This window comes from Apodemus sylvaticus, chromosome 9 (assembly GCF_947179515.1).
Source record: "Apodemus sylvaticus chromosome 9, mApoSyl1.1, whole genome shotgun sequence".
In the NCBI taxonomy this organism is placed as follows: domain Eukaryota; kingdom Metazoa; phylum Chordata; class Mammalia; order Rodentia; family Muridae; genus Apodemus; species Apodemus sylvaticus.
The window spans coordinates 66,600,815-66,623,641 of NC_067480.1; the positions used below are offsets into that span (position 1 = coordinate 66,600,815).

General features: G+C 38.4%; 2 protein-coding genes across 9 annotated transcripts in view; one reads left to right on the forward strand and one right to left on the reverse strand.

Moving 5' to 3' along the window:
- The first annotated feature begins 5,464 nt into the window (after positions 1-5,464).
- On the forward strand, positions 5,465-22,721 carry Osgepl1 (O-sialoglycoprotein endopeptidase like 1). Of its 8 annotated transcripts, none has more exons than XM_052192290.1 (9): positions 5,480-5,702; positions 6,810-6,857; positions 6,956-7,197; positions 11,716-12,103; positions 13,913-14,266; positions 15,057-15,187; positions 15,299-15,370; positions 17,790-17,893; positions 20,583-20,812. In XM_052192290.1, exons 3-8 carry the CDS (start codon positions 6,977-6,979, stop codon positions 17,866-17,868), a joined length of 1,245 nt encoding a protein of 414 aa, XP_052048250.1. In that variant the 5' UTR covers positions 5,480-5,702; positions 6,810-6,857; positions 6,956-6,976; the 3' UTR covers positions 17,869-17,893; positions 20,583-20,812. The 8 variants fall into 8 exon arrangements, with proteins under 8 accessions (XP_052048254.1, XP_052048250.1, XP_052048247.1 ...); XM_052192293.1 differs by having other exon boundaries at positions 5,491-5,511; XM_052192294.1 differs by lacking the exon at positions 6,810-6,857 and having other exon boundaries at positions 5,465-5,511.
- Positions 20,786-22,827, reverse strand: part of Ankar (ankyrin and armadillo repeat containing) — a 67,818-nt gene continuing 65,776 nt past the window's right edge. Inside the window, exon 24 of the mRNA XM_052191836.1 lies at positions 20,786-21,033. Within this exon, the coding sequence (XP_052047796.1) occupies positions 20,786-21,033 (248 nt within the window). The remainder of the gene's footprint in view (positions 21,034-22,827) is intronic.

Genomic DNA, 22,827 nt, shown 5'->3' on the forward strand with positions numbered 1-22,827 from the left:
ACCATGTAGAGAGAGGGGGAAGGGGAGGAAGGGAAAAGCCCAAGAAGGCAAAAGAGAAACTAAGAGAGTGAGAGAATAAGAGTGAAAGCTTGTATTTTTACACATACTTAGAAATAGGAATTTTTCTTCCCATTTTCTGTGCTTTCCACTTTCAATGCTTTAAAAAATATTCATAGCTATATGGGGGCTTGCTTGGTTATGCAGTTTTAGTGTTAACAGAGTGTATAAACGAGAAGAACTTGTGCCTTCGGTAGAAGTACTTTACAGGTACTTGAGGAAGTGAGAAATACCATGGAGGTAATGGTACAGGATGAGTGGACATTAACATGTAGCAGACCTGCATCCTCTGAGACAGCATTTGAATACATCTGAATACTGCTAAACAAGCAGTGGGAGGTACAGCAGTCTAGAAAAGATTGCCAGGAATAGTAACGGATGTTGAACCCTAGAAATGTGTTTGCGGAAGCTCAAGAAGGCCACGGGCACAGGAAAAGAGAAAGGATAATGGCATCCGGAGAGGTCTGCGCAGCACAGCACGGCCACACCAGGCTCAAAATCACCAAAACCGGCAGCTTTCCTCTCAGCGTGAAAAAGCTACACAAAAGATGAGAGGGATTCATTTTATTTACAGCTCACTGACTGCTGTTGAAAATAAGCTGAGAATAGAAAACAGAATAGTTGGCAAGCAACTGCAGCCAAACAGTAATTCAGACTACTCAGTAGCATGTAAAATGTGGTCAAATGTGCACTTCGTGGATGAATGTTGGATAAAGAAGCAAAGGAAGGGATTCAGTCATTTGGCCCAAGCCTCCAGTTGCATGGTTGTGTTAAACCTAAAAAATGCCAGTTTCATAATTGTATGCTGTAACTATTTGGGACATAACTCTTCACATCTAGATGGGGTGGCACATGCTAACCTCAGCACTTGCCAGGCTAGGGGAGGAGGGCTGCTTGCTTCAAGTTCAAGGCCACACCGTCACAGTAACAATGAAGTCTGGTTAAAGCTAATGAAGTCAGGAGACATTCTGGCAACTTCTGTGTAAGTACTAAATGAGCCACTTATTTCAGCATTCATAGTAGATAGATATTTTAAAGATTTTAATTCTGATTGCAGAATTGTACTGGAGTGTAGTGCCTGCAGAGGCCAGTAGAGGGTGTTCCGTCTCCTGAAGCTTGAGTCACAGGGATTTTGAGTTGTCTCCCATGGGTGCTAGGAATGGAACTTTGCCGTGCACCTTTACCCCTGCACTGTCTCTGGCCTGTCAGTGGATCTTAAGAACGGTAGTTAGGTGGAGCTTTGATAGTGGTTTCCTGTCTCCTTCGTGGCAATTTTCACTGCTCTGTTTTTCCAAGTTGACTCCTGTGTAGTTTTGACATGTCACATTCCGTTTTGGGTTTTCTGTTTATGGTGTTACTAGCTACCAAACTATAGATTCTAAGAGAGCATAACAACAGCTACTGAAAAGGAGCTATGCGAGTTACCCCAATAGATATGTGACCGCACAGCACTAAGTTAGAAAAGTACTTAAGATTAATTCTTACACTGAATCAGTTCAACTCAGAACCAGTGAGCCTGCCTCCACTAAGTTCTGACAACACTAATATAGGACATCGTGACCCATCTTATAATAGTTATAAGCTGTTCATAGTGAGCCAAAATCCTAATCTTTATACACTTAACTCTTCAGCTGCTTGTTAAAACTGTTAACAGTTTTGAATAAGCATTACTATAGCTTTTACTATTGTCCATAAAATACAGTTTCACATTTCTCCCACTTTCAGCATTGCTCTAAGAACTACTGTTTTTTATTGTATAGAATGCAAGCTAAGTACAAGAGGTGATGAGATGAGACTTTTTTTTTCAGTCTGTTATCACCTCAGCTGTTTTGATTTGATGGCCACGTCAGTGATTCACTTTTTGGTCACAAAAACCTCAGATCTTCAACATGAGCTATCAGCTGATGGCTTCCTCTTTCATACACTTAACAAAATGGACTCCCTAAACCGAAGCTAAGAGGTTTTTCTTGTCAAAATCTGTCTTGTTAATTTTAGCCTATCTTATCTACTTGAATTCTAAATCCTTCTGCTGAGATTACAGGGTGTACCACTATGCCTAGCTAAGTTTCCCTATAAATTTAAATTTAACATACAAGCTAAATTGTCTTTGTCTTTCCATTTTGCATAAGTATATATTTATTAAAAATCTCAAAACATAAAAATTACAATTAGAAAATAACATTCTAAAATGAATAAAATTATTTTTTCAATGTAAGTAGCTTTCTTGTCTTATTTTTACTTTGCAGAACAGATTTTTCAAGTATTTTGTATTTTGGTTGACCATATTATCAAGAGGATAAATGTGTGATTTTTTTTCCATCATCTTCTAGTTTTTGAATTGGTGAAAAATTAACATATTAACGGTTTCCAGGGAAAATACAAAGATCCTTTGAAACAGAAGTTCCTCTCATGAATTTTCTTCAAATTATGTGCTTCTCTCATTGTACTGTTTACATACAGGAAGGGTAGAGTCACTCTCTCCCTTCCCTATTCCAACCATGCATAGCCTCTACACGCTTGGAGATTGGGGAGCTTCCTCGGGAGTTAAGTTTGTATGATTCAGCAGTTCTGCTTTGTTTGGTGTGGATCTAAAATGTTCTTCCAAAGCTCAATGCTAAAGGTTTGATTGCCCTACAAGATGTTCTTAGTAGGTTCAGAGTATGTCCCTGGAGTCGCAGATCCAGCCTCCAGAGCAGTTCTCCTTCTTTGTTGTTTCTCAGCTGACCGTGAAGTAAGCATGGTCGTCCACCAGGAGCTCCCATCATGGTTCTCCACCTGATCACAGTCCTAAAAGCAATGGAGTCAGCCCCCTATGAACTCAAGTGGCAGAGATGATGAGCCAAAACAACTTTTCATCCTTTGAAAGTGTTCTTCGTGACAATGAGGAACAGCTTACTAACAAAGTATATACCTGAAAGCAGTAAAAACAGGAGCGTGGATGTGTGAACATCCATGTTCACAACAGCGTTCTTCACAATAGCCAGAAGATGGAAGCGGTCCGCATGCCCATATCAAAGGATGAATGGATAAAATAACATGCATGCAGTGAAAAGTGATTCCATGTTTAACCTACAATTATGATATATGGTAGGCAACAGATTAACCTCAAAGACACTATGAAATAGTCACAATATATATGACAAATGTGGTTATGATTTCCACTTACATTCATATGTAATGAATAGACAAATGAGAATAGTTGTTGCCAGGATTGAAGTATTAATTTTTACCAGCTACAAAATTGTAATTTGGGAAGATCTAGTTTTAGATCTACTACTAAGATTTAGTTTGGGAATTTTAGAGATCAATGGTAGTGAAGACTAGAACAATGAGAATTCTTCAGACCATGTATGCTCTATCTTTTGCCATAAGAAGATAACCTGAAGGATAAGCTGTAAGTAAGTATAATACCTCAGCAAATGTAAGAGAAAAATCTTCCAAAAATGAAACCAGACTAACCATATTTCCTGTAGAGCAAGGAGTTTTCACACATCAAAGATGGACTTGCTTATTAAAGAAAACTGGAAAGAAAGGTGGCCATGGAGTGCACGACTGATTTGAAACTGGTATGTGACTCAAGTGGGAATGCCTCAGGCTTGGAATATTAGCCATTAAGAGCACTAAGCTTCTATCTACTGCTTCCATCCTCTGCATATAATCTGCCTTTGATCTTCATTGTGGCTTACTGAAAACAGATGAGAGACCAGCAGACTCAATACCCTAGTTCCAACATCATTAAATTTTTCACACGTTAATAAATTAACCAGTTCTGATGGCTTTTAAATGGTTTTCTAGCAATTTGTGATGTGTCACTCAGTCACCTAGAGTCTAGTCACCTCCAAACCAGAGCCTGGAACGGAATCAGATGCAGAACCAAGGAATTAGGTCATGATCTTACCAGGCTACAGACACTCATTCACACCACTCAGCCTTCTCCAGGGCACCTGCTCCCTGTGCATTTCCATTTCTCTACCTTCTGATTACCTGTATTGAAGACCCAGGGTGGATCTTAAGTTTTTACCTCTCACAGCCAAGGAAGTACCTGCCACAAAGGAAAAGCCCAGAAAAGTGTGTGATAAAGTCCAGGTCGGCCTGCAGGAGAGGGTATGTGTAGTCTATGGAGGCTAAAGAAAGAACTAACTCGACGAGTTAAGGGCCAGCGTGGATAACACAGCAAGAACCTGAATCGTAGATGTGTATAATATTTCATACACATGCACACACATCTAAGTGGAACACATGATGAATAAGTATTGTAGAATTCTTCCTATTAAATTCACCTGAAGGTTACAAATGAGTCTGCCTTCTGGCATTTAACCAAACAGGTTCCAGAATCAAGGTTGCCCTGGCCCATTCTAGTGTTAGTCAGAGGCACTTACTCTGTGACTTTGAATTCATTCAAATTTAGTAGCCCGGTTACCTGTAAATGATAACATTGAGCACAGTATCTCATGAATGCTTTCCTGACCAGGTTGGCACAAAAGTGTTGCTTTATTGTTACACATTGAAAAAAATGTCTCAAGTTTTTAAAAGTAAGCTCAATATTGTAATTATAAAGTTATTTGTACCTGCTCCAGAGTTTAGTATAAGTCTGTGGTAAGATTTACCTGGTGGTGGTGGGGTGGTGGTGGTCGTGGTTATTATTGTTATTGTGTAGCCTAGCAAAGCAAAGATGTGTTTCCAAGCCTTTCCCGGCCTGGCAATGCAAAGCCTTGGCTTACCACGGTTTTAAAGTTTAGGTAGAGAGGAATGATTTGGGATACATCCATTTGATTGTACTAACAAATTCACAAACCAAAACCAACGAAAACAAAGCAAGATGCAATAATTAGTACATGCTACACAGAAAGTTGAAAGTTGACCTAGTAATCTGGGACTATAGAATGCCACACAGAAGTATTTTTTAAATGTTCACCACTTATTACTCTGACTTTGTGATAACAAAATAAGCCAGCCACAGGTGCTTCACTTGGGATGGTAAATGGTGCGGTTGGTTAACCAAGTGCACTTCTCTGAGAATCAAGTGCTGTTTTCACTGGTGTTCTGACTTCTGATGAAATACTCTTTCCCCATGAAAATGGAAGGTTTCTCAGGCCACTGCCTTTTAAGTCGGGTGACAGTTTGCCCAAAATAAAATAATATATCTAATAATACCCTTTTTCTCTTGGTGGCAGCAAAGTTCTAACGGAGGGCAGAACCCTTTCCTAAAATGTGTCATGGTGTGGGAATAGTGCGATCAGCTGAATTTGGACACCTTTTCATGGGTCGCTATCAGAGTGACATTGTAAAAGTCCTGCTACTCACAAACCTGGCAGGAACGCCGCGGGCTATACGAGGTCATTAGCATTTCTTTCCTGTGACTCTCAAGCCACAACAAGTACCGCGGGCCCAAGAGCGGCGACGTCACTTCCGGGCGCCCGAGCGTAGTGCCGGCGCGAGCAGTTTCCTAAGAAGGTGAAAGCCAAGTGCTCGCGGGTCTTTCCCATCCCAGGCTTTCGCTCACCACCAGCAGAGACTCCGTTGCTTCCCAGCCAACTGATTCCAGCTGTGTTGTCCTAATTGAGGAAACCCAATTCTTCTGGAGAGGCTATGGGAGCTCACGACTGAAATCTGCGAGTAGTTTACTCCCATCCCAGTCTCTGCGGGTCTGCTTTCCCAGTTGATGTCCCCAGTAGTCACTTTATTTCTAACCCCAGTTTTGCTCATTCCACACGATTTGCAGTGTAGGAATACTGGGGTGTTTATGTTTAGTGATGGATCGCTATCTTTTGGGGAGGAATCGATGTGGGGAGAAGGGTTCAGGAAGAAGTTTGGGTGATGAACCTCTTACAAAAAGTTGAGATGTGAATCCAAAGGTTGGATGAGTGTTTGCAGTTGTCTTTGCTGAGATGCCTGGGTTTTTTTTGTTTGTTTGTTTGTTTGTTTTTTGGGGGGGTGTTGTTTGTTTTTCACAATGAACTTTATGAGAGGACTTGCTTCCAAAATACAAAATTAAATCCTGATTAGTGAGCATATAATTTAATAAACTGTCCAAAAGCAGGACACTCTATTTTCTAAGGTGTGTGTGTGAGAGAGAGTGCCAATAAATGGGAGGCCTTTATTTTTCATTTGTTCTATTTGCTTTAATTTTTAACGTCATTTTAAATAGGACTGTCCACATGACTATTATAACATTAACTGTTGTATAAAGTGCATGTTGGGCATGGTTTACCCAAAATGCCTGGATTGGAAGTGTCCCAAACTTCAAAAAACCTTTTTTTTCAAATTTTGTGGTGTGCCATATCCATGACCAATCTGAGGATGAAACCCAGGTATAGATGTGAAATCAGTGTTTTATTTGCATACTATAAACAGGGCTAAGGCAATTTTTTTTAAGATTTATTATATGTAAGTACACAGTAGCTGTCTTCAGACACACCTGAAGAGGGCATCAGATCTCATTATGGATGGTTGTGAGCCACCATGTGGTTGCTGTGATTTGAACTCAGAACCTTCAGAAGAGCAGTCAGTGCTCTTAACCACTGAGCCGTCTCTTCAGCCCCCAGCTAAGGCAATTTTATATAATAGTATTTTTAGGCAATTTTATATAATAGTATTTTTAGTACTTTTGTGTTACCACTAACTCTGGCGGGTAGAGTGGTTTAGAGTTTAACTTTGGGGATGCTCAACTTGAAATATTAATCATTTTATATGTTTCTCACTTTTCTCTTGCAAAATCTGATTTCTTTATATCCAGTGATTTTTTTTTTTAGGGCCTCTAAAAGACTTTGATAAATTTTTATAAATGTTCTTTAAATTCTGTAAGTCTACATTTAAAAATATAAAATGATATTCATTATTTTGTTTAAGTAAATTAATTAATTGCAAATGACATAATATTTCTGTAATTCTCTTCTAGGAATTTTGTAGAGTAGCAAAAATGCTAATGATAAGTAAGACAGCAGGAGCTATTCCCAAACCACCAAAGAGTAAAGTTTATGGATTTTTAAGAAGATTTAATGTTCATCCCAGAACACTCTTCTGTCATAAACTGGTCCTGGGAATTGAAACCAGCTGTGATGACACAGCAGCCGCTGTGGTGGATGAAACTGGGAATGTGCTGGGGGAAGCACTGCACTCCCAAACTGAAGTCCATCTGAAGTAAGTAGAAAAGATTTGGGTCATTTTCTGCCTTTTTGCTTTATATATATATAAAAGAAAAATAGCATCACTCTTTTCCATTTATCATGTATCAAAGTCAAAATTTAATAATTAAATTCTTTTCTATTGTGTAAGACCACTAAATACCACAATAAATAGCTATGCCTTGTGGTACACACCTTTAATACCAGCACTGCAGAGGCAGGCACATGTTCCAGGCCAGCCAGTGCCCCTAGGTGGGACTTTGTTTCAAAAAAGAAAAACAACAGATAAACAAACAAACAAACAAAAAAAAAACAACCTGCTGTAGAAATATCTCATTCCTTGTCTTGGCGTTTAAGGCTTCCCCAGTTCACAGTAGAGTCTCAACATTCGCCAGTCCTTATAACAAAAGGAAGCAACGATCATTCATGGAACTAATAATTTTTATGATTTTTCTCTCAGTGATGCCTTTTTCCCTTGCATATATATTTTGTGGTTTCAACGGCAGTCCCAGGAAAGCATCACCTGATAGTTAAGAAAAAACTATTCACATATACACAGAGAATTTGCATAGTATTTAAGACATTGTTGTATTAAAGCTTATAAACCCAGCTGTTTGCAGACGTCCACAGGACTGGTGACTTAAACAATTGGACTGGATATAAAGTGTAAAATATACTTAGCTATAGCCAATTGTCACTCATGAATGTAAAATTTTTTTTTAAGATTTATTTATTATATGTTAGTAAATACACTGTAGCTGTCTTCAGACACCCCAGAAGAGGGCATCAGATCTCATTACAGATGGTTGTCAGCCACCATGTGGTTGTTGGGATTTGAACTCAGGACCTTTGGAAGAGCAGTCAGTGCTCTTAACCACTGAGCCATCTCTCCAGCCCCAAATGTAAAATTTAAAATCATGAGAGTATCATAATTTTCAAAAGGAAATGGAAGTTCACATTTTAAATATAATCTCCAGTTTGTATTTTTTAGATTATTAGTTAATTCAAAACACATTGAAATATATCCCAAAGTTATCAACTTTCAGTGTCTGAAGATTGAAAAAATGTCTGGCATTTTTAGTATTATTTTAGGCAAGTTCTTTATCCTTTCTGACTTGTTTTTTCATATCAATAAACAAAGAGAACAGTTTCCTTACTGTGCTGGGAATAATTTATGGACAAAATAGAGTCTGAAACAACACACCATTAGAAACAAAGTGGATATTGAGATGGTCAGTAGACTACTAGAAGGTCCTTCTGTCATATAATGCACACAGATCTACAAAGAGAGCTACCAGTGTAAGGCACCATAAAGTTAATAATTACCATGCTGAGGACATTTTTATTTTTTTAATGTACTAAATGTTTTAATATTACCCTCACTGACAGGCCTTCTCTAAGCACATCATCAAAATCAGGTGCCTTCTGTATCACTAGGTTCTGCATATTATCTTTCTAATCCTTTTTACAATTTATATACTTGTTTGCTGGGTCATAATCTTTCCTCCAATCAACCTTAAACTCTGATAATGAGGTCTCTGTCTATATTGACCACTGTGCTGCTCCTGTTGCCCTGCTACACAGTGTCTGACTCACAGAGCATCAGTAGAAATGGAAAGAATATTGCTGTCCAAGTGAACACTAACAACAAAGGCAGAGACCAAAGCATTCCACTGAGCCAGAGGGTACGCCCTGTGGGTGGGTGGAATGCTAGGCAAGTGTGTTCAGTGACATCGTCCGCACAGCCCAGCTTAGCATGAATCCCCATTGCCAGCTAATAACTGGGACACTATGAATTCTATTATGAATATGATACATATGAATATCCCACCATATCAAATGGGTTTGCTACCAGTGGTTGGGGTCAGGGTTAGGTATTTCCAGGTTCTTGGCTACTTTCCCAAAGGATGGAAAAGGGCTCACAGAGATCAACAAAAGAAGCAAAACAGTAGTGCTAGTTATAAATGGGTATACTGTCAAGATTGGCAGCAAGCCACCTGACTAAGAAGATTCAAGATTATTGTTCAGGGCTATTTTCATTGTGTTCAAATGGAGGGATTGATTACTCAGGAGCAGAATTTGGGTGGTTCTTTATTTTGATGAATAGATTAGATCGTATACTCATTTTCCGTATTGTGTATATCCCCTTCCATAATGCATCTGTTTTAATCCCATGCAGGCCCAATTACAAATAGGCATAAGATGGTAAATAAGGATTCTTCCGAGAAGATTATTAGAGCAAACTTTTTTGTTAAGATTACATGCACATCCAAATGAGTTGAGACTGAATCAGCCTTTCTTTTCTTGGGAATATATTTGAATAAAACTTGTCTAAATTTGTTCAGAGATGGAAGCACATATAGCCCCATACAGGTGGAGGAGGGAGAGAGTTCCAAGGTTGCTGAGTATTGTTTAGACAGGAATGTGTGCGAGTAGTGGGTACAGGTGTATATTACAGGGAGGGTGTGTGCACACGCCAAAACAGGTGGGAGTGCCACCTGTCCTCTGTACTTGCTCACCTCGGGCTGATGTGTAGTTTTATAATCTGTCACACTGAGACCATGCATATTTTCAGTTTTCTTGTCTATAAAATCCAGATAATCATAATGTCGATATGTTAAACGAAAATAAATGTGAATTATTTTAGAGCACGTGATGCAGTTTTTGACAAGAATAAGTGGTTCGGTAGAATGCAGCCATTACTAATAGCAGTTCTGTTACTATCACTACAGTGAAGAGATCCTTGCAGGGTGGTGTAGGAAGTGTGATAGTGAGGCACTGGTTGCTAGCATATCCCATCTCCCAAACCGCCACTCAACCTTACCACTCCATATCCAAGTCAGCCATCTAGTTGTAAATATAACCCTCAAGTACAGCTTGACATAGTTCTGTCCTTCCTTGTCAGTTTAGTTTAATCCTCCATTGCCCCTTGCCTGGACTCTAACTTCAAATTTAAACAATTCCCTTATCTCCAAATTTCCCTAGTCATCTGCATTCTTTATACAATTTAAAACATGATTATAAAATGTGTTCTCATTAATTATTGGAGAATAAGGCCGCAGGTCTACTCATTATTTGTCTTTATTGTTTAGCATAATTTCTATTGAAAAAAAAACACCAAAGAACGCATGAAATGGGTATAAGACAGGAGGAAGAAATGAATGGGAGGATAGGACTTGAATTCAAACATTCAAATTCTCAATTCCAATCAAATAAATATTTTGACATGGAAAAAAAATAGCATATTGCTTTCTAGTGTTTTCTGACATCACAGTCTGTGATGGTCTCCAAGAATCAAAAGATGCAGCTAGATAAATAAAGAGGCTTTGAACTTGGTGGTGGCAGAGAGAGTGTTACTAAACTGAGTGTGGAGACAAAGGTGAAAAGGGAAGTAAAATGACTCTGTAGTAAAGGCCCCTCCGGACCAGAGTTCAGTCCCGGGAACTTCACATGGTGGGACGAGGACATCGACTCTGCAGGCTGTCTTCTGACCACCTCTACATTCACCAGCCTTCCCATAAATAAATAAGAATGTAATCTAAAAATTGAATTACATACCATATTTTTTACATGAACCTTGAAACTCAAATGACTCTGAGAATTCTACTGCTACTAACAGAGATGAGAATATCAAATGAGTATATAAAGTAAAAGATAAATATTTATTGAATGTTGTCAGCATGTTGATATCCATACAGAGATTATCCCACATGGTCTTACAGTGTCAAGTACTTTACAGTGATGTGTTTAGACCAGAGGTAAATTTTACAGACCCTGTGAGATTGCTTCTCAGACCGTAAACCAGTTGCATGCTACTGTCTTGTTGCTGGCCAAGTTCCACCTGTTGTTTTTCCCATGCGAGGGACTGAATGCAAGGCCCTGGGTGTATGAGACAAGTGCTTTACCACTGAGAGTTCCAACCCTCACTGCTGATTCTTAACATTTGCGTGATCATCTGCTGTCCCACATAGGCCCACACTCTCAACTGCTAACTCTGAGCACTAAATTCCCAAACTTTATTTTAGGATTGCAAGCTATCTTCTGCCCTGGTGTCACCTCAAGTGCAGTGTGTTTAAAAATAAACTCATCTTCACAAAACTGTCTTCATATTTCTCACTGTTAGTAATTTCTTTTTCTCCCAATCATCCCTACTAAATATGAGTCATCTTTGATGCCTGGACTTCTCATATTTTCTTATTGAGTTTAATAAATAGTTACTTCTGACAAATAACTCTGACACTAATTTCTGAAATTCTCTCCTCAAAAGCATTGATTTGAGCTAAATGGATTAGCCTGTCTTTTCTTTGTTCATGACTCCTTTGAAATGCTTTATAATGCTATTCTGGTGACATCATCAGAAGTAAACCACAGGGGCTTTGAACCCAGCATGGAAAGTCTGCAACAATATTGACCTCTTATGGGTCTTACATTATAAAGCACACAATGTGCTTTATACAACAATTCATGTGGGAGAATGCATTCAAATGTAACATTTTTCTTTCCCAGCTTTTTAAAGACTATCTTTTTGTTTCAGAACAGGTGGGATTGTTCCTCCAGTAGCTCAACAACTTCACAGAGAAAATATTCAACGCATAGTAGAAGAAACTCTTTCTGCCAGTAGAATCTCCCCAAGCGACCTCTCAGCCATTGCAACTACCATCAAACCAGGACTGGCTCTAAGCTTGGGAGTCGGCTTATCCTTTAGCCTGCAGCTAGTGAAGCAGTTTAAAAAGCCGTTCATCCCAGTTCATCACATGGAGGCTCACGCACTGACTGTGAGGCTGACCAACAAAGTAGAATTTCCTTTCTTAGTTCTTTTGATTTCTGGAGGTCACTGCCTGTTGGCATTAGTCCAAGGTGTTTCAGATTTTCTGCTCCTTGGGAAGTCTTTGGACATAGCCCCAGGCGACATGCTTGACAAGGTACTCTTTCTGAGGTTCTTCTCCCTCCTTCTGTTGCTTCTTTCCAGTCTGCAGGCTACTCATCCAGGCAATTCAGAACATTACATAGACTTAAAAAAACAAAAAAAAAAAAACTATTTTTAAAACTTACTGCCAAAGGCTTGGTGTGGGTAGCAGTGTAGACTACAAATTCAAGGCCCAGCCTTGGGTTTTGAATGAGGGATGCAAGCCTGGGCCATGCAGCAATGTCTTGTCTTTAAAAGTCAAGAGCTATGGCCAAGCATGATGGCGCACATCTTTAATAATAGCTCTTGGGAGGCAAGAGGCATGTTGAGGTCTGACTTTGAGGCCAGCCTGGTCTACATAGTGAGCTCTAGGACAGCCAGGGACACATAGAGAGGACAACAAGACAATAACAACAACAAAAAGCCCTAAGAGTTTTAGTAACTTTAAATCTTTTTCTTTTAGATAAGCTTCATTCTGCAACCCATGCTAGACTCAAAACTCACAGTGATCCTCCTGCTTCAGCCTCCCATGTGCTGACATTATACGTGTGAATCACCTCTATATCCATTTCAGTTTTGTAATTTTTAGCCATTTAATGAAATAATAAGAATTTTACATTTATATGTAAAAGCTCACATAGTTTCCAGGTATTGGTATATATTTAGTCAAATACTTCTTGTGAAAGTGTTTGGGAAAGTAGCATGCTGCAAAAATATAAAGATATTCAGAGATTAGGGACAAGGGATATCAGTTCACACCTTTTGTTTGTTTGTTTGTTTGTTTGTCTTGGTTTTTTGGATTTGATTTTTTTCGAGACAGGGTTTCTCTGTGTAGCCCTGGCTGCCATGGAACTCACTCTGTAGACCAGGCTGGCCTCGGACTCAGAAATCCACCAGCCTCTGCCTCCCAAGTGCTGGGATTACAGGTGTGCACCACCAACACCCGGCTTTAAACTTCTTTTTTTTTTGGCTTTTGGATTAGTACACACCTTTAATCTCAGCACTTGGGAAACAGAGGCAGGTGAATTTCTGTGAGTTCAAGGCCTGCTTGGTCTGCATAGTAAGGTTAAGGCCAACTGGGGCTATTTAGTGAAACTATAAAAGGGAAAAGAGAAGATTAGCATGGAATTCAGATGTTCAGTGTCAGCTGCATCATTGCTTAACATCACAACTGTTTTCTTTTAGTAGTTGGAACCTACTGCCAGCGATAAATGATAGAGGGGAAAAGTAGGTCACTTACTTGTTTGTTTATTTGGGTTTTGGTGGCAGGGTTTCTCTGTTTAGGCTTGGCTGTCCTGTTTCTTGCTCTGTAGACCAGGCTGCCCTCTGCCTCCTGAGTGATGAGATTAAAGGCACCAACCAGACAGATTCTTATTTTCAAAATGCAGGGTTAAATAACCATCTCAACTTTACTTTTCCAATCCCTGTACAAGAGAGACTTGGGAAGCAGTACTTGGACACTGCTGCTCAGTTTATTGAAGAGAAGAGTTGCCTGATTCCTGAAATTAGCAGACTCCCTGTATTCATTCAGGACTTTAGAAGGAATTTTTGAATTCATTATCTTTATATCTTACAGTTTAAAAAGTGTAGACTATGACTAATAAGTATATATATATATATGTACATATATATATATGATTTTATATTATTATATCTTTATTTTCTTAATGTCACTTATTACATTTATTGACTTGCATATTTTGAACTATCCCTATATCTCTTCTGGTTTGAAATTGACTTGGTCAAAAGTGGGTAATCTTTTTCTTAATAATTTAGAGTCAAAACATATTGTATGAAAAAAATTTTAAATGTTTGTTTTTAATAGGTGGCAAGAAGACTTTCTTTAATCAGACATCCAGAATGTTCTACAATGAGTGGCGGGAAAGCTATAGAACATTTAGCCAAAGAAGGAAATAGATTCCTTTTTAATATCAATCCGCCCATGCAGAATGCTAAGAATTGTGATTTTTCTTTTACGGGACTTCAACATATTATCGACAAGCTAATAACGCACAAGGAAAAAGAAGAAGGCATTGAGAAGGGGCAGATCCTGTCATCAGCCGCAGACATTGCTGCTGCGGTACAGCATGCAACAGCATGCCACCTTGCGAAAAGAACACATCGTGCTATTCTGTTTTGCAAGCAGAAAAATTTGTTATCTCCAGCTAACGCAGTATTAGTAAGTTTTGTCCTCTCCCCTGGTAGTAATAGTACACTTTCCAGTCTGCTTTTACCCCCTAGGAATCTAGTTGACTTTGTATTTAGAATGAATCGGTCCTTGTGTCTCATACCAGACAACATGGAACAATACAGAATAAAAAACAATATAGAGCTGAGTGGATGTAGACATAGCATCTCTATGGGGCATAGCTACAGCCTGTGTAGGGAAAAAATCCCAGGCTACATTTCTCTTTGAATTTTATTGTAATTTCTGTATGATGAAGCCAGGATAACCATTGTGGTTACTGTTTTTAATCAGGTAGCCTGCCATCCTTCCTCTTTTAATTAAAACCCTTTAAATGTGCTTGCGATATCCTTCCTATTTAATAGGTCTTAAATCTTACTCTGAAAATTATAAACTAATGAAATGTATAAATTTGGGAATTTTAAAACAAAATATTCAAGATGAGTGTTAAGGATAATGGTTTCTTAAGAGCTGAGTAGCGAAATGACTAACAAAAGTACAAAATGCAGTCTAAAATATTGGTATATAATGATTGCAAATGTTGCAGAGATACGTTCTAGTAATACGAAACTACCTTAAAATGCTAGCACTGAATACATGCTGGCATTGAACTTGTGACTACTATCCACAAATTTCTACTATGCAAATATATCACATATTACGTAACCCCAAATGTCATAGTTTCTTGTTGGGTGGAGCTGGTTTTGTTCCCCAAGTTTAGATAATAACTTGGTTTATATCTATATGTGACAGCTGTTAATACTCATTGTCCCAATATTTTCAGGTTGTATCTGGAGGTGTTGCAAGTAACTTGTACATCCGAAAAGCATTGGAAATTGTAGCAAATGCAGCACAGTGCACTTTGTTGTGTCCCCCTCCAAGACTGTGCACTGACAATGGCATCATGATTGCATGGTAAGCCACAGGATATATGTGATTTAGTTGTTATCATATAAACAGTCATTAACATCTCCTAAATTTTCTTTCCTTAAATCTTATGTTGTTTCAATGATTTTTATCATTTAGGAATGGAATTGAAAGATTACGTGCTGGCTTGGGCGTTTTACATGATGTAGAAGACATCCGATACGAACCAAAGTATGTAGTATATTTTATAGTTTATTTATACAAACTATAAGAGATAGATGAATTTTTTTTATATATATATATGACGTTTTTTGACATTCTGGTGATATTTTAAGGAAGATTACTGGGTTTCGTGGATGTAGTTGAGAAATACTTGATAAATATTTCTGTTAAAGATCCAAATTATAAAAATTTTAACAAGCTATGTATGAGTTATAGCCTATTTCTGTAGAATATGAATAAAGATGATTCATTGTCTTATTTCTTACCAGAAAAGAACACATTTCAGGGCTGGAGAGATGGCATGGTAGTTAAGAGTTCTTCCTGCTCTTACAGAGGACCTGAATTCTTTTTTCCCGCACCCACACAGTGGCTCACAACCACATTTAACTCCAGTTCTAGGGGTGTCAATATCCTGATCTCCATGGGCTCCTGCACACAGATGGTGTACGTGCATACAGTCAGGCATACACACATACACATTACTTTTAAGAAAAGAAAAGTACTCCATGAGCAGTACTTTTGTAATATCTGACATTATCTCTGGACAGTTAGTGTATTAGCAGACTTAAGGGAACTGTGAAGATAACATCCGATAGGAGACTGGGTTACAGATGTTCCCACAGGAACAGATGAGAAGAAGCCAGAGGGCAGCTGTTCACTATAAGCCTTATCTCCTCTCAAACCATAGTTCCAAGAGCAAAGTTTCATAATTTGGTATCAAGTTCTGTCCAAGTTAGCCTGGAAATAATGTACGACAATTATGTTTCATAACTTGGCATGGCTATATTTGAACATTGCTTGTCAGCACCAGAAGGTTGTGCTGCAGGAACATTGTTAATGTGGATTATGGATAACCAGGGTTTAGGGTAGGATCTCAAGGAATCACTTAACGTGGCAGCTTAACCTCAGATAATACTGCCTGGTGCAGTTATCCCCCTGTGGCAGTGTCAAGGCTGGAGATGATGGCTCTGTCCAGCTGTGGTCAGCTTAAAGTCTTACCTTGAGCAATATCATAGAAAAGTGGAAATCTGCAGTTTCACTCTACTTACTGAGGAAGAAGAGACAACATGGGTGAGAGCTGAAGAGCTCTTTGGTCTAAAAGTGCAAGGGAAAAATTGAAAAAGACAGACCAGCTTGTGAACTGTGAAAAGTCACGGAGACCAAGGGACCTGCGAAAATATAAACAAACGAAGTCTTGATATTTTATGTTAAAATACTGTTACGATTTTAACCTTTGCAAAATGTTATTGCCTACGGCATCTTTTCTTGTTGTTTATGTTTCATTTTAAGGATTTTTTTCGTTTTTCATTTTTGTTTGATAGTTTGTAAAATCCAAGGCTTTACAGGTGCTTAAGCATACACTGTACCATTGAACCATTGACCTACATATCCCTGGCATTCATTTTGATTTAAGCTTACTAATAATTTACAGTACTTTTGAGCAGTAGTACTTGCAAGTATACCTCAAAATTAAGGTTTCTTAATAATGAGGTATTGTCCTCCGGAAGTTTCGTGCCCAGTTTTCTGAGGAACCACCAGACTGATTTTCAAAGTGGTTGTACCAGCTTGCAATCCCACCAGCAGTGGAGGAGTGTTCCTCTTTCTCCACATCCTTGCCAACACCTGCTGTCTCCTGAGTTTTTAATCTTAGCCATTCTGACACCTGGGCATATACACAGAGGATTCCCCAGAATATAATAAGGACACATGCTCCACTATGTTCATAGCAAACCTATTTATAATAGCCAGAAACTGGAAAGAACCCAGATGTCCCTCAACGGAAGAATGGATACAAAAATGTGGTATATATACACAATGGAGTACTGTTGGGCCATTAGAAACAATGAATTCATGAAATTCTTAGACAAATGGATGGAGCTGGAGAACATCATCCTAAGTGAGGTAACCCAGTCTTAAAAGAACACTGATGATATGCACTCACTGATAAGTGGATATTAGCCTAGAAACTTGGAATACCCAAGACACAATCTACTATCAAATGATGTCTAAGAAGAAGGAAGGAGTGGCCCCTGGTTCTGGAAAGGCTCAGTGCAGCACTGTAGGGGAATACCAGAATAGGGAAGTGGGAAGGGGTAAATGGGGGAACGGGGGAGGGAAGAGGGCTTATGGGACTTTCGGGGAGGAGGAGATCAAGGAAAGGGGAAATCATTTGAAATGTAAATAAAGAATATATCTAATAAAAAGAAGAAGAAGAAAAAAGATCCTAATATATCCTCTTAATTAAGAAAAAGAAGAATGAGGTATTGTTATGCATTGTTCTGGTTTGTATATGTGGAAGAGTAACCACCTGTGCTAACTCTCCATTACTCCTTTGCAATGTTGTCCAAACTGCAAACAGGTAATGTGCACACATTGTGATAAGTTATAAAGCAAGTATAAAGTCATGTGGCCTCTGATTTTTATGCAGATGTCCTCTTGGAGTAGACATATCCAGAGAAGTTGCAGAAGCTGCTATCAAAGTACCGCGATTAAAAATGGCACTGTGATTTGTGATTCTAAAGGTCTCCACAGGTAATATTTTAAACAATAAAATTAAGTTTTAAGATTTTGGTATCAAATTACGTTAAATATGTTTATTAGGTATCAAAATTTTTACTGTATTTGTGTGTACATACATAGTCCTAGAGGGGCACATGTATGTCCAAGTGCACCCATGTATGTGTATGCTTGGTAGCGAGGAGTGGTTCACAATCCAAGTGTCACACTCAGGAATGCTGTCAACGTCTTTGAGTCCAGGCTTCTCTTGGTCTTGGAGCTTTGCCAGTAACACTGGAAGAGACTGCACAGGGCCCAGGGACCCTCAGGAACCTTCTGTCTCCACTACCCCGCACTGGGGTTGTAAGGGTACACTGCCATGCCTCCAAGTTTACCTAATTTCTGGGGACTGAACTTCGGATCTTGTTTGCAAGGCAAGTCCTTTACCTACTGAGTTATCTCTCTAGACCCAAGAAAGACTAAAAAAAATAGTTCCTTTTCTTCCCAAGGACAATAACTGCATGTTATAGTTTTGCAAAAGAATGGCTTTATTATTATGAAATCAAAGGGTGGAGGATTTACTAATGTTGGCAGGTGAAGAAAGAAAATCCTCAGGGAAAATATAGTAATTATTTTTCAGTCCTGGCCTCTTATCATGGATTCGATATCTTTTCCCCATTTCTCAAATTAGAATCGAAGCTAGCTTTTGACTACTGCTACAATACATTGACTTCTTTATTTAATTGTATTTACTAAGATGAAAATAAATGAGATGAGAAAGGTTGTTTGGATAATTTTGCTTGAAACTTGGTATTGCAGACACTAAGTTTACCATTAATTTTTTTTTTTTTTTCTGAGTAAAGTAACGACATACTGTTTGGGGCTTTAAGTGCAGAGCTACTTGGGTGAGGGTGATGCTCGGTACTTCTTGTTCTTGTAGAGGACCCAAGCACCCACATGGCAACTCTCAGTTATCCATAACTCCAGTTCCAGGTAATCCAACACCCTTTTCTGACCTCCACAGGCACCAGGCACACATTGGAACGCAGACATTAAATTTGAAAAATAGTAATAAATCTTAATTTTCTTAAAGAAGCAATGCTAGTTGTGTCCACTGATTTTGCCAATAGATGTTCATATTATACCCTCTATACTCAAACAATACAGTAATATTGTGCACTTCCTAATCTCTAGTAACAGGTTTTATTGAAAAGCCATAAGGCAAAGATAAAAATTTAGCACAGAACAAAGCCTTCTTCAGATGACTCAAATTATAACAGGCTGGCCTTCAACTCTCTTGATCCTGTGCCTCAGCATTTCAACAGTAGAATTCACTAAGTCGCCACCATCCTTGATTAGAATGGAGACATTTCTAGCTTTAGCCCTGTTTTAAGCTAACTTTCTTCTCAGAAAGTTCCATAAGTAATTATTTTGTTCAATTTTGTTATGATCTCCTAGTTTCCTTTTGAAAACGGAGCATCTGGAAATAGCCTTTGTATTCTTGGTTGTTAGATGGGTGTTGAATGATGTGATGAGGGTAAAGAAATAACAAGTAAAAGCAACAACTGGTTCATGAACTCACATCTTACATTTGGATTTGCATTTTGTATGTGATTATGAATTTATGGATACTTTTCTATGGACACTACTATCAGTACACATATTATGGAAAAAATTATCAAAATATGTACTATGAATATATTCATTTGAGACAGAGTCTCACTCTGTGGCTCAGGCATGTCTAAGTCACACTGGTTTGAATCTTAGCAAACCTCATGCATGAACCTCCCAGGTCCTTGGTTAAAGATCCGGTTCCACCTGGTAAAGCTCAGGATGTTATTTTGAGGCTCTTCTTGTCTGTAATCTTAAAAGAAAACAACTGAGTGATACAAAATAATCTTTAAGAGTTGAGGACGTCCTCCACTTAAAGTTCAAGGAGCTATGCCAGAACATTTGTAAGAGTCAGCACGTATGGAAATAGTGGCCTCTAGACATAACAGGATTGATGCACATATGACCTCAGGGATGTGGCAGCATGCACAGGTTCAAGCTAGATGGGGCCAGATGAAATATGAAAGTGAGCATAAATTCCCATCTCTAACCAAGAAGCAGTCTTAACTACCATCGCTTTTCTCCAGTAGAGTCTCACTGGGTATATAAGCCCCACAGAAGAGGAGGTAAGCCTCAGGCCCTTGTCTGGGCATTTTTTTGTTTTGTTTTGTTTTTACTGGTCTTTTGCTTATATACTGTGGTTTCCAGGTTGTTGTTTTTATGTTATGGGTATATGCTTTGTGTTTTTTCTTTCTTTGAAATTCTAGTTTGTTGAGGAATTTTATTTTGTCTTGTTTTTTTCCTGATACAAACCAAAGATTCGTCCTATCGACAATGGGACAACTCTAGCTTCCATACATTTTAATTATACTCCCTGTGTACCTTATGAGCAATGATCTCAGATGCTACTATGAATATTTAGACATTGTACACTTCAGGGTTTGTCAGATGTCTCACACGTTGTTAATATCTATTATTTGACAGCTTAGGTGTTGTAGTAAGTGTTATGTGGGCTCTTAACTCAGCACACCAACTCAAAATGTTTCTAACTCTTGAGACATATTATAGATGTATAGATACACACATATATAATATGTATTCTACTCATGACAGTTGATAAATATTATAGGTCTAAGTACAGGTATTCTATATAGGAATTCTACTTTTTTTCCAGGCAATAACTGATGTGCAGCTCAATTCCATCTGAAACTCTGGGAAGAAAATCTATTTGGGATTATTATAGATAACTTCCATTCAAAAAACAACACAAATTCCATCCCCTGAAGATGCTGTATATTTTACCATAATAAACAATATTTGCTTTGAGAAAAACCAGTCAAGAACAAATTTCATGTTTCAAATGCTTTTTGTTTTTAATTAGCTTTCTGCAGGTTCTGGGTTGGTGTTCTGTTCACTTTTCCCAAGGTTGTTGAAAAAAACTATTCTTGGTCTTGATACATTTATGATATCTGATGAAATTCCAGATGAAAATGAAAAAATGTTGTGGGAAATATTGGTCTTATGTGTTGTTCTGAAGAGCCCCATGAAGTTAGTCACAGGAGGTATTAAAGTCAGAGAATCTCTTGGTTGGATTTTAGGTCTTGCTTTTCTTCGGTGTTCTTTCCCTGGGAATAAGAAGGCCACAGTTAAATGTCTCTCAAATCAAGTGCCCTACATATAATTACTTACTTACTAATTACTTATTTTCTTTGCCCAACTAAAAACATATACCAGCTTTAGTACATGTTTCATAATATGTTGAATAAACATTCATTTTCTCCTTTTTTAAAGAAATTTCATTTATGTAGAGAGATAGAAGAAGAAGAAGAAGAAGAAGAAGAAGAAGAAGAAGAAGAAGAAGAAGAAGAAGAAGAAGAAGAAGAAGAAGAAGAAGAAGAAGAAGAAGAAAGAGGACAGAGACAGAGACAGAGACAGAGAGACAGAGATGCCCACTGAGGCTAGACAAGGGTATCACATCCCCCAGAGCTGGAATTACAGGTAGCTCTGAGCTGTATGTGGATACTGAAAACTAAACTCAAATCTTCTAAAAGATCAGTAGTTGTTCTTATGCACTGGACCATCCCCCAGGCCTGCATTCTTCTTTTTACTTTTCCTGCTTTCTTTCTTACTGGTTATATCATAGATGTTTATTCTAGGACAACATACACTGTCATTGGCCCTTTTCTAAGGATAGCAGATTAATAAGCATGTGCATGACAATAAGTAACCCATGTTTATTCCATATTCAGTACCTAATAAGGTCTTGGGGAGGTGGCTTAGCCCTTAACAGCATTTGGTGCTCTTGCAGAGAACTGATGATCAGTACCCAGCACCCACATCAAGCAGTGCACAACTTCTTGTAACTTCATCTCTACTGGAATCTGACACCTGGCCTCTTAGGCATCTGCACTCAGACACATGTCCCCCCCTCCCCCCATGGAATTAAAATGTATTTTTATAATTAAAATAGGAATAATATTGTAAGATCTAAATTCTGATTACCTCATACTACCCAACTTTCAACTACCAACCGAGTCAAAGCTGTCAAGGATCAATGAAAACAATGTGGCCTTTGGTCTAAGAATTTTTAGATAATTGTATATGAAATTTTACAAGAGAAAGATTGTTTAAGGCACAGCTAGATGGGGCCTTATTCGTGTTTTACTTGGAGATAACAGAGAAAGATCTTTAAACGTTTTGTGTGTATGTGTATCAGAACACGTGTGGAGGGCAGAGTTAACAGACGACTTATGGAAATTCGTGCTCTCCCATCACGTAGGTTCTGAGCATCAACCTTGGGTCATTACGCTTGTTGGCAAGTACTTTTAACAACTGTGCCATCTTGCCAGAGAAATCTTTGGCAACTGATAATAGTAGGGAAGACATTAAATGAAGAATGTGTCTTCTGTATGTATAATTACAAAACAGAAGCTTACAGGTCTGCTTTCTGGAGGATTGTCATCACATTTTGAATTTTTAAAGATATGATATACTGGTTGGTTTTTGTCATGTTGACACAAACCTAGATACAACTGAGAAAAACGTACCACCAATTGAGAAAATGCTTTCATAACTCTGGCCTGTAGGTAAGCCTGTGGCCATTGTCTTGATTTATGATTGATGTGGGAGGGTCCTGCCCTATGTTGCTGATGTTACCCTGCCTAGGTCCTGGGGTATATAAACAAAGAAACAGTAATCCAGCAATCAGCTCATGTTCATGGCCTCTGCATCAGTTCCTGTCTCAAAATCTAGCCCTATTTTTTCTGGCTAATGGGCTATAAGCTCTAAGTTGAAATAAACCCTTTCACCCCAAGTTGCCTTTGTTCATGATGTTTGTTTTATCACAGCAATAGAAACCCTAAAACATAATTACAGAGTGGCAGGACTAGCAGGCATTAAAGAAATAAAAGAAAACTTAC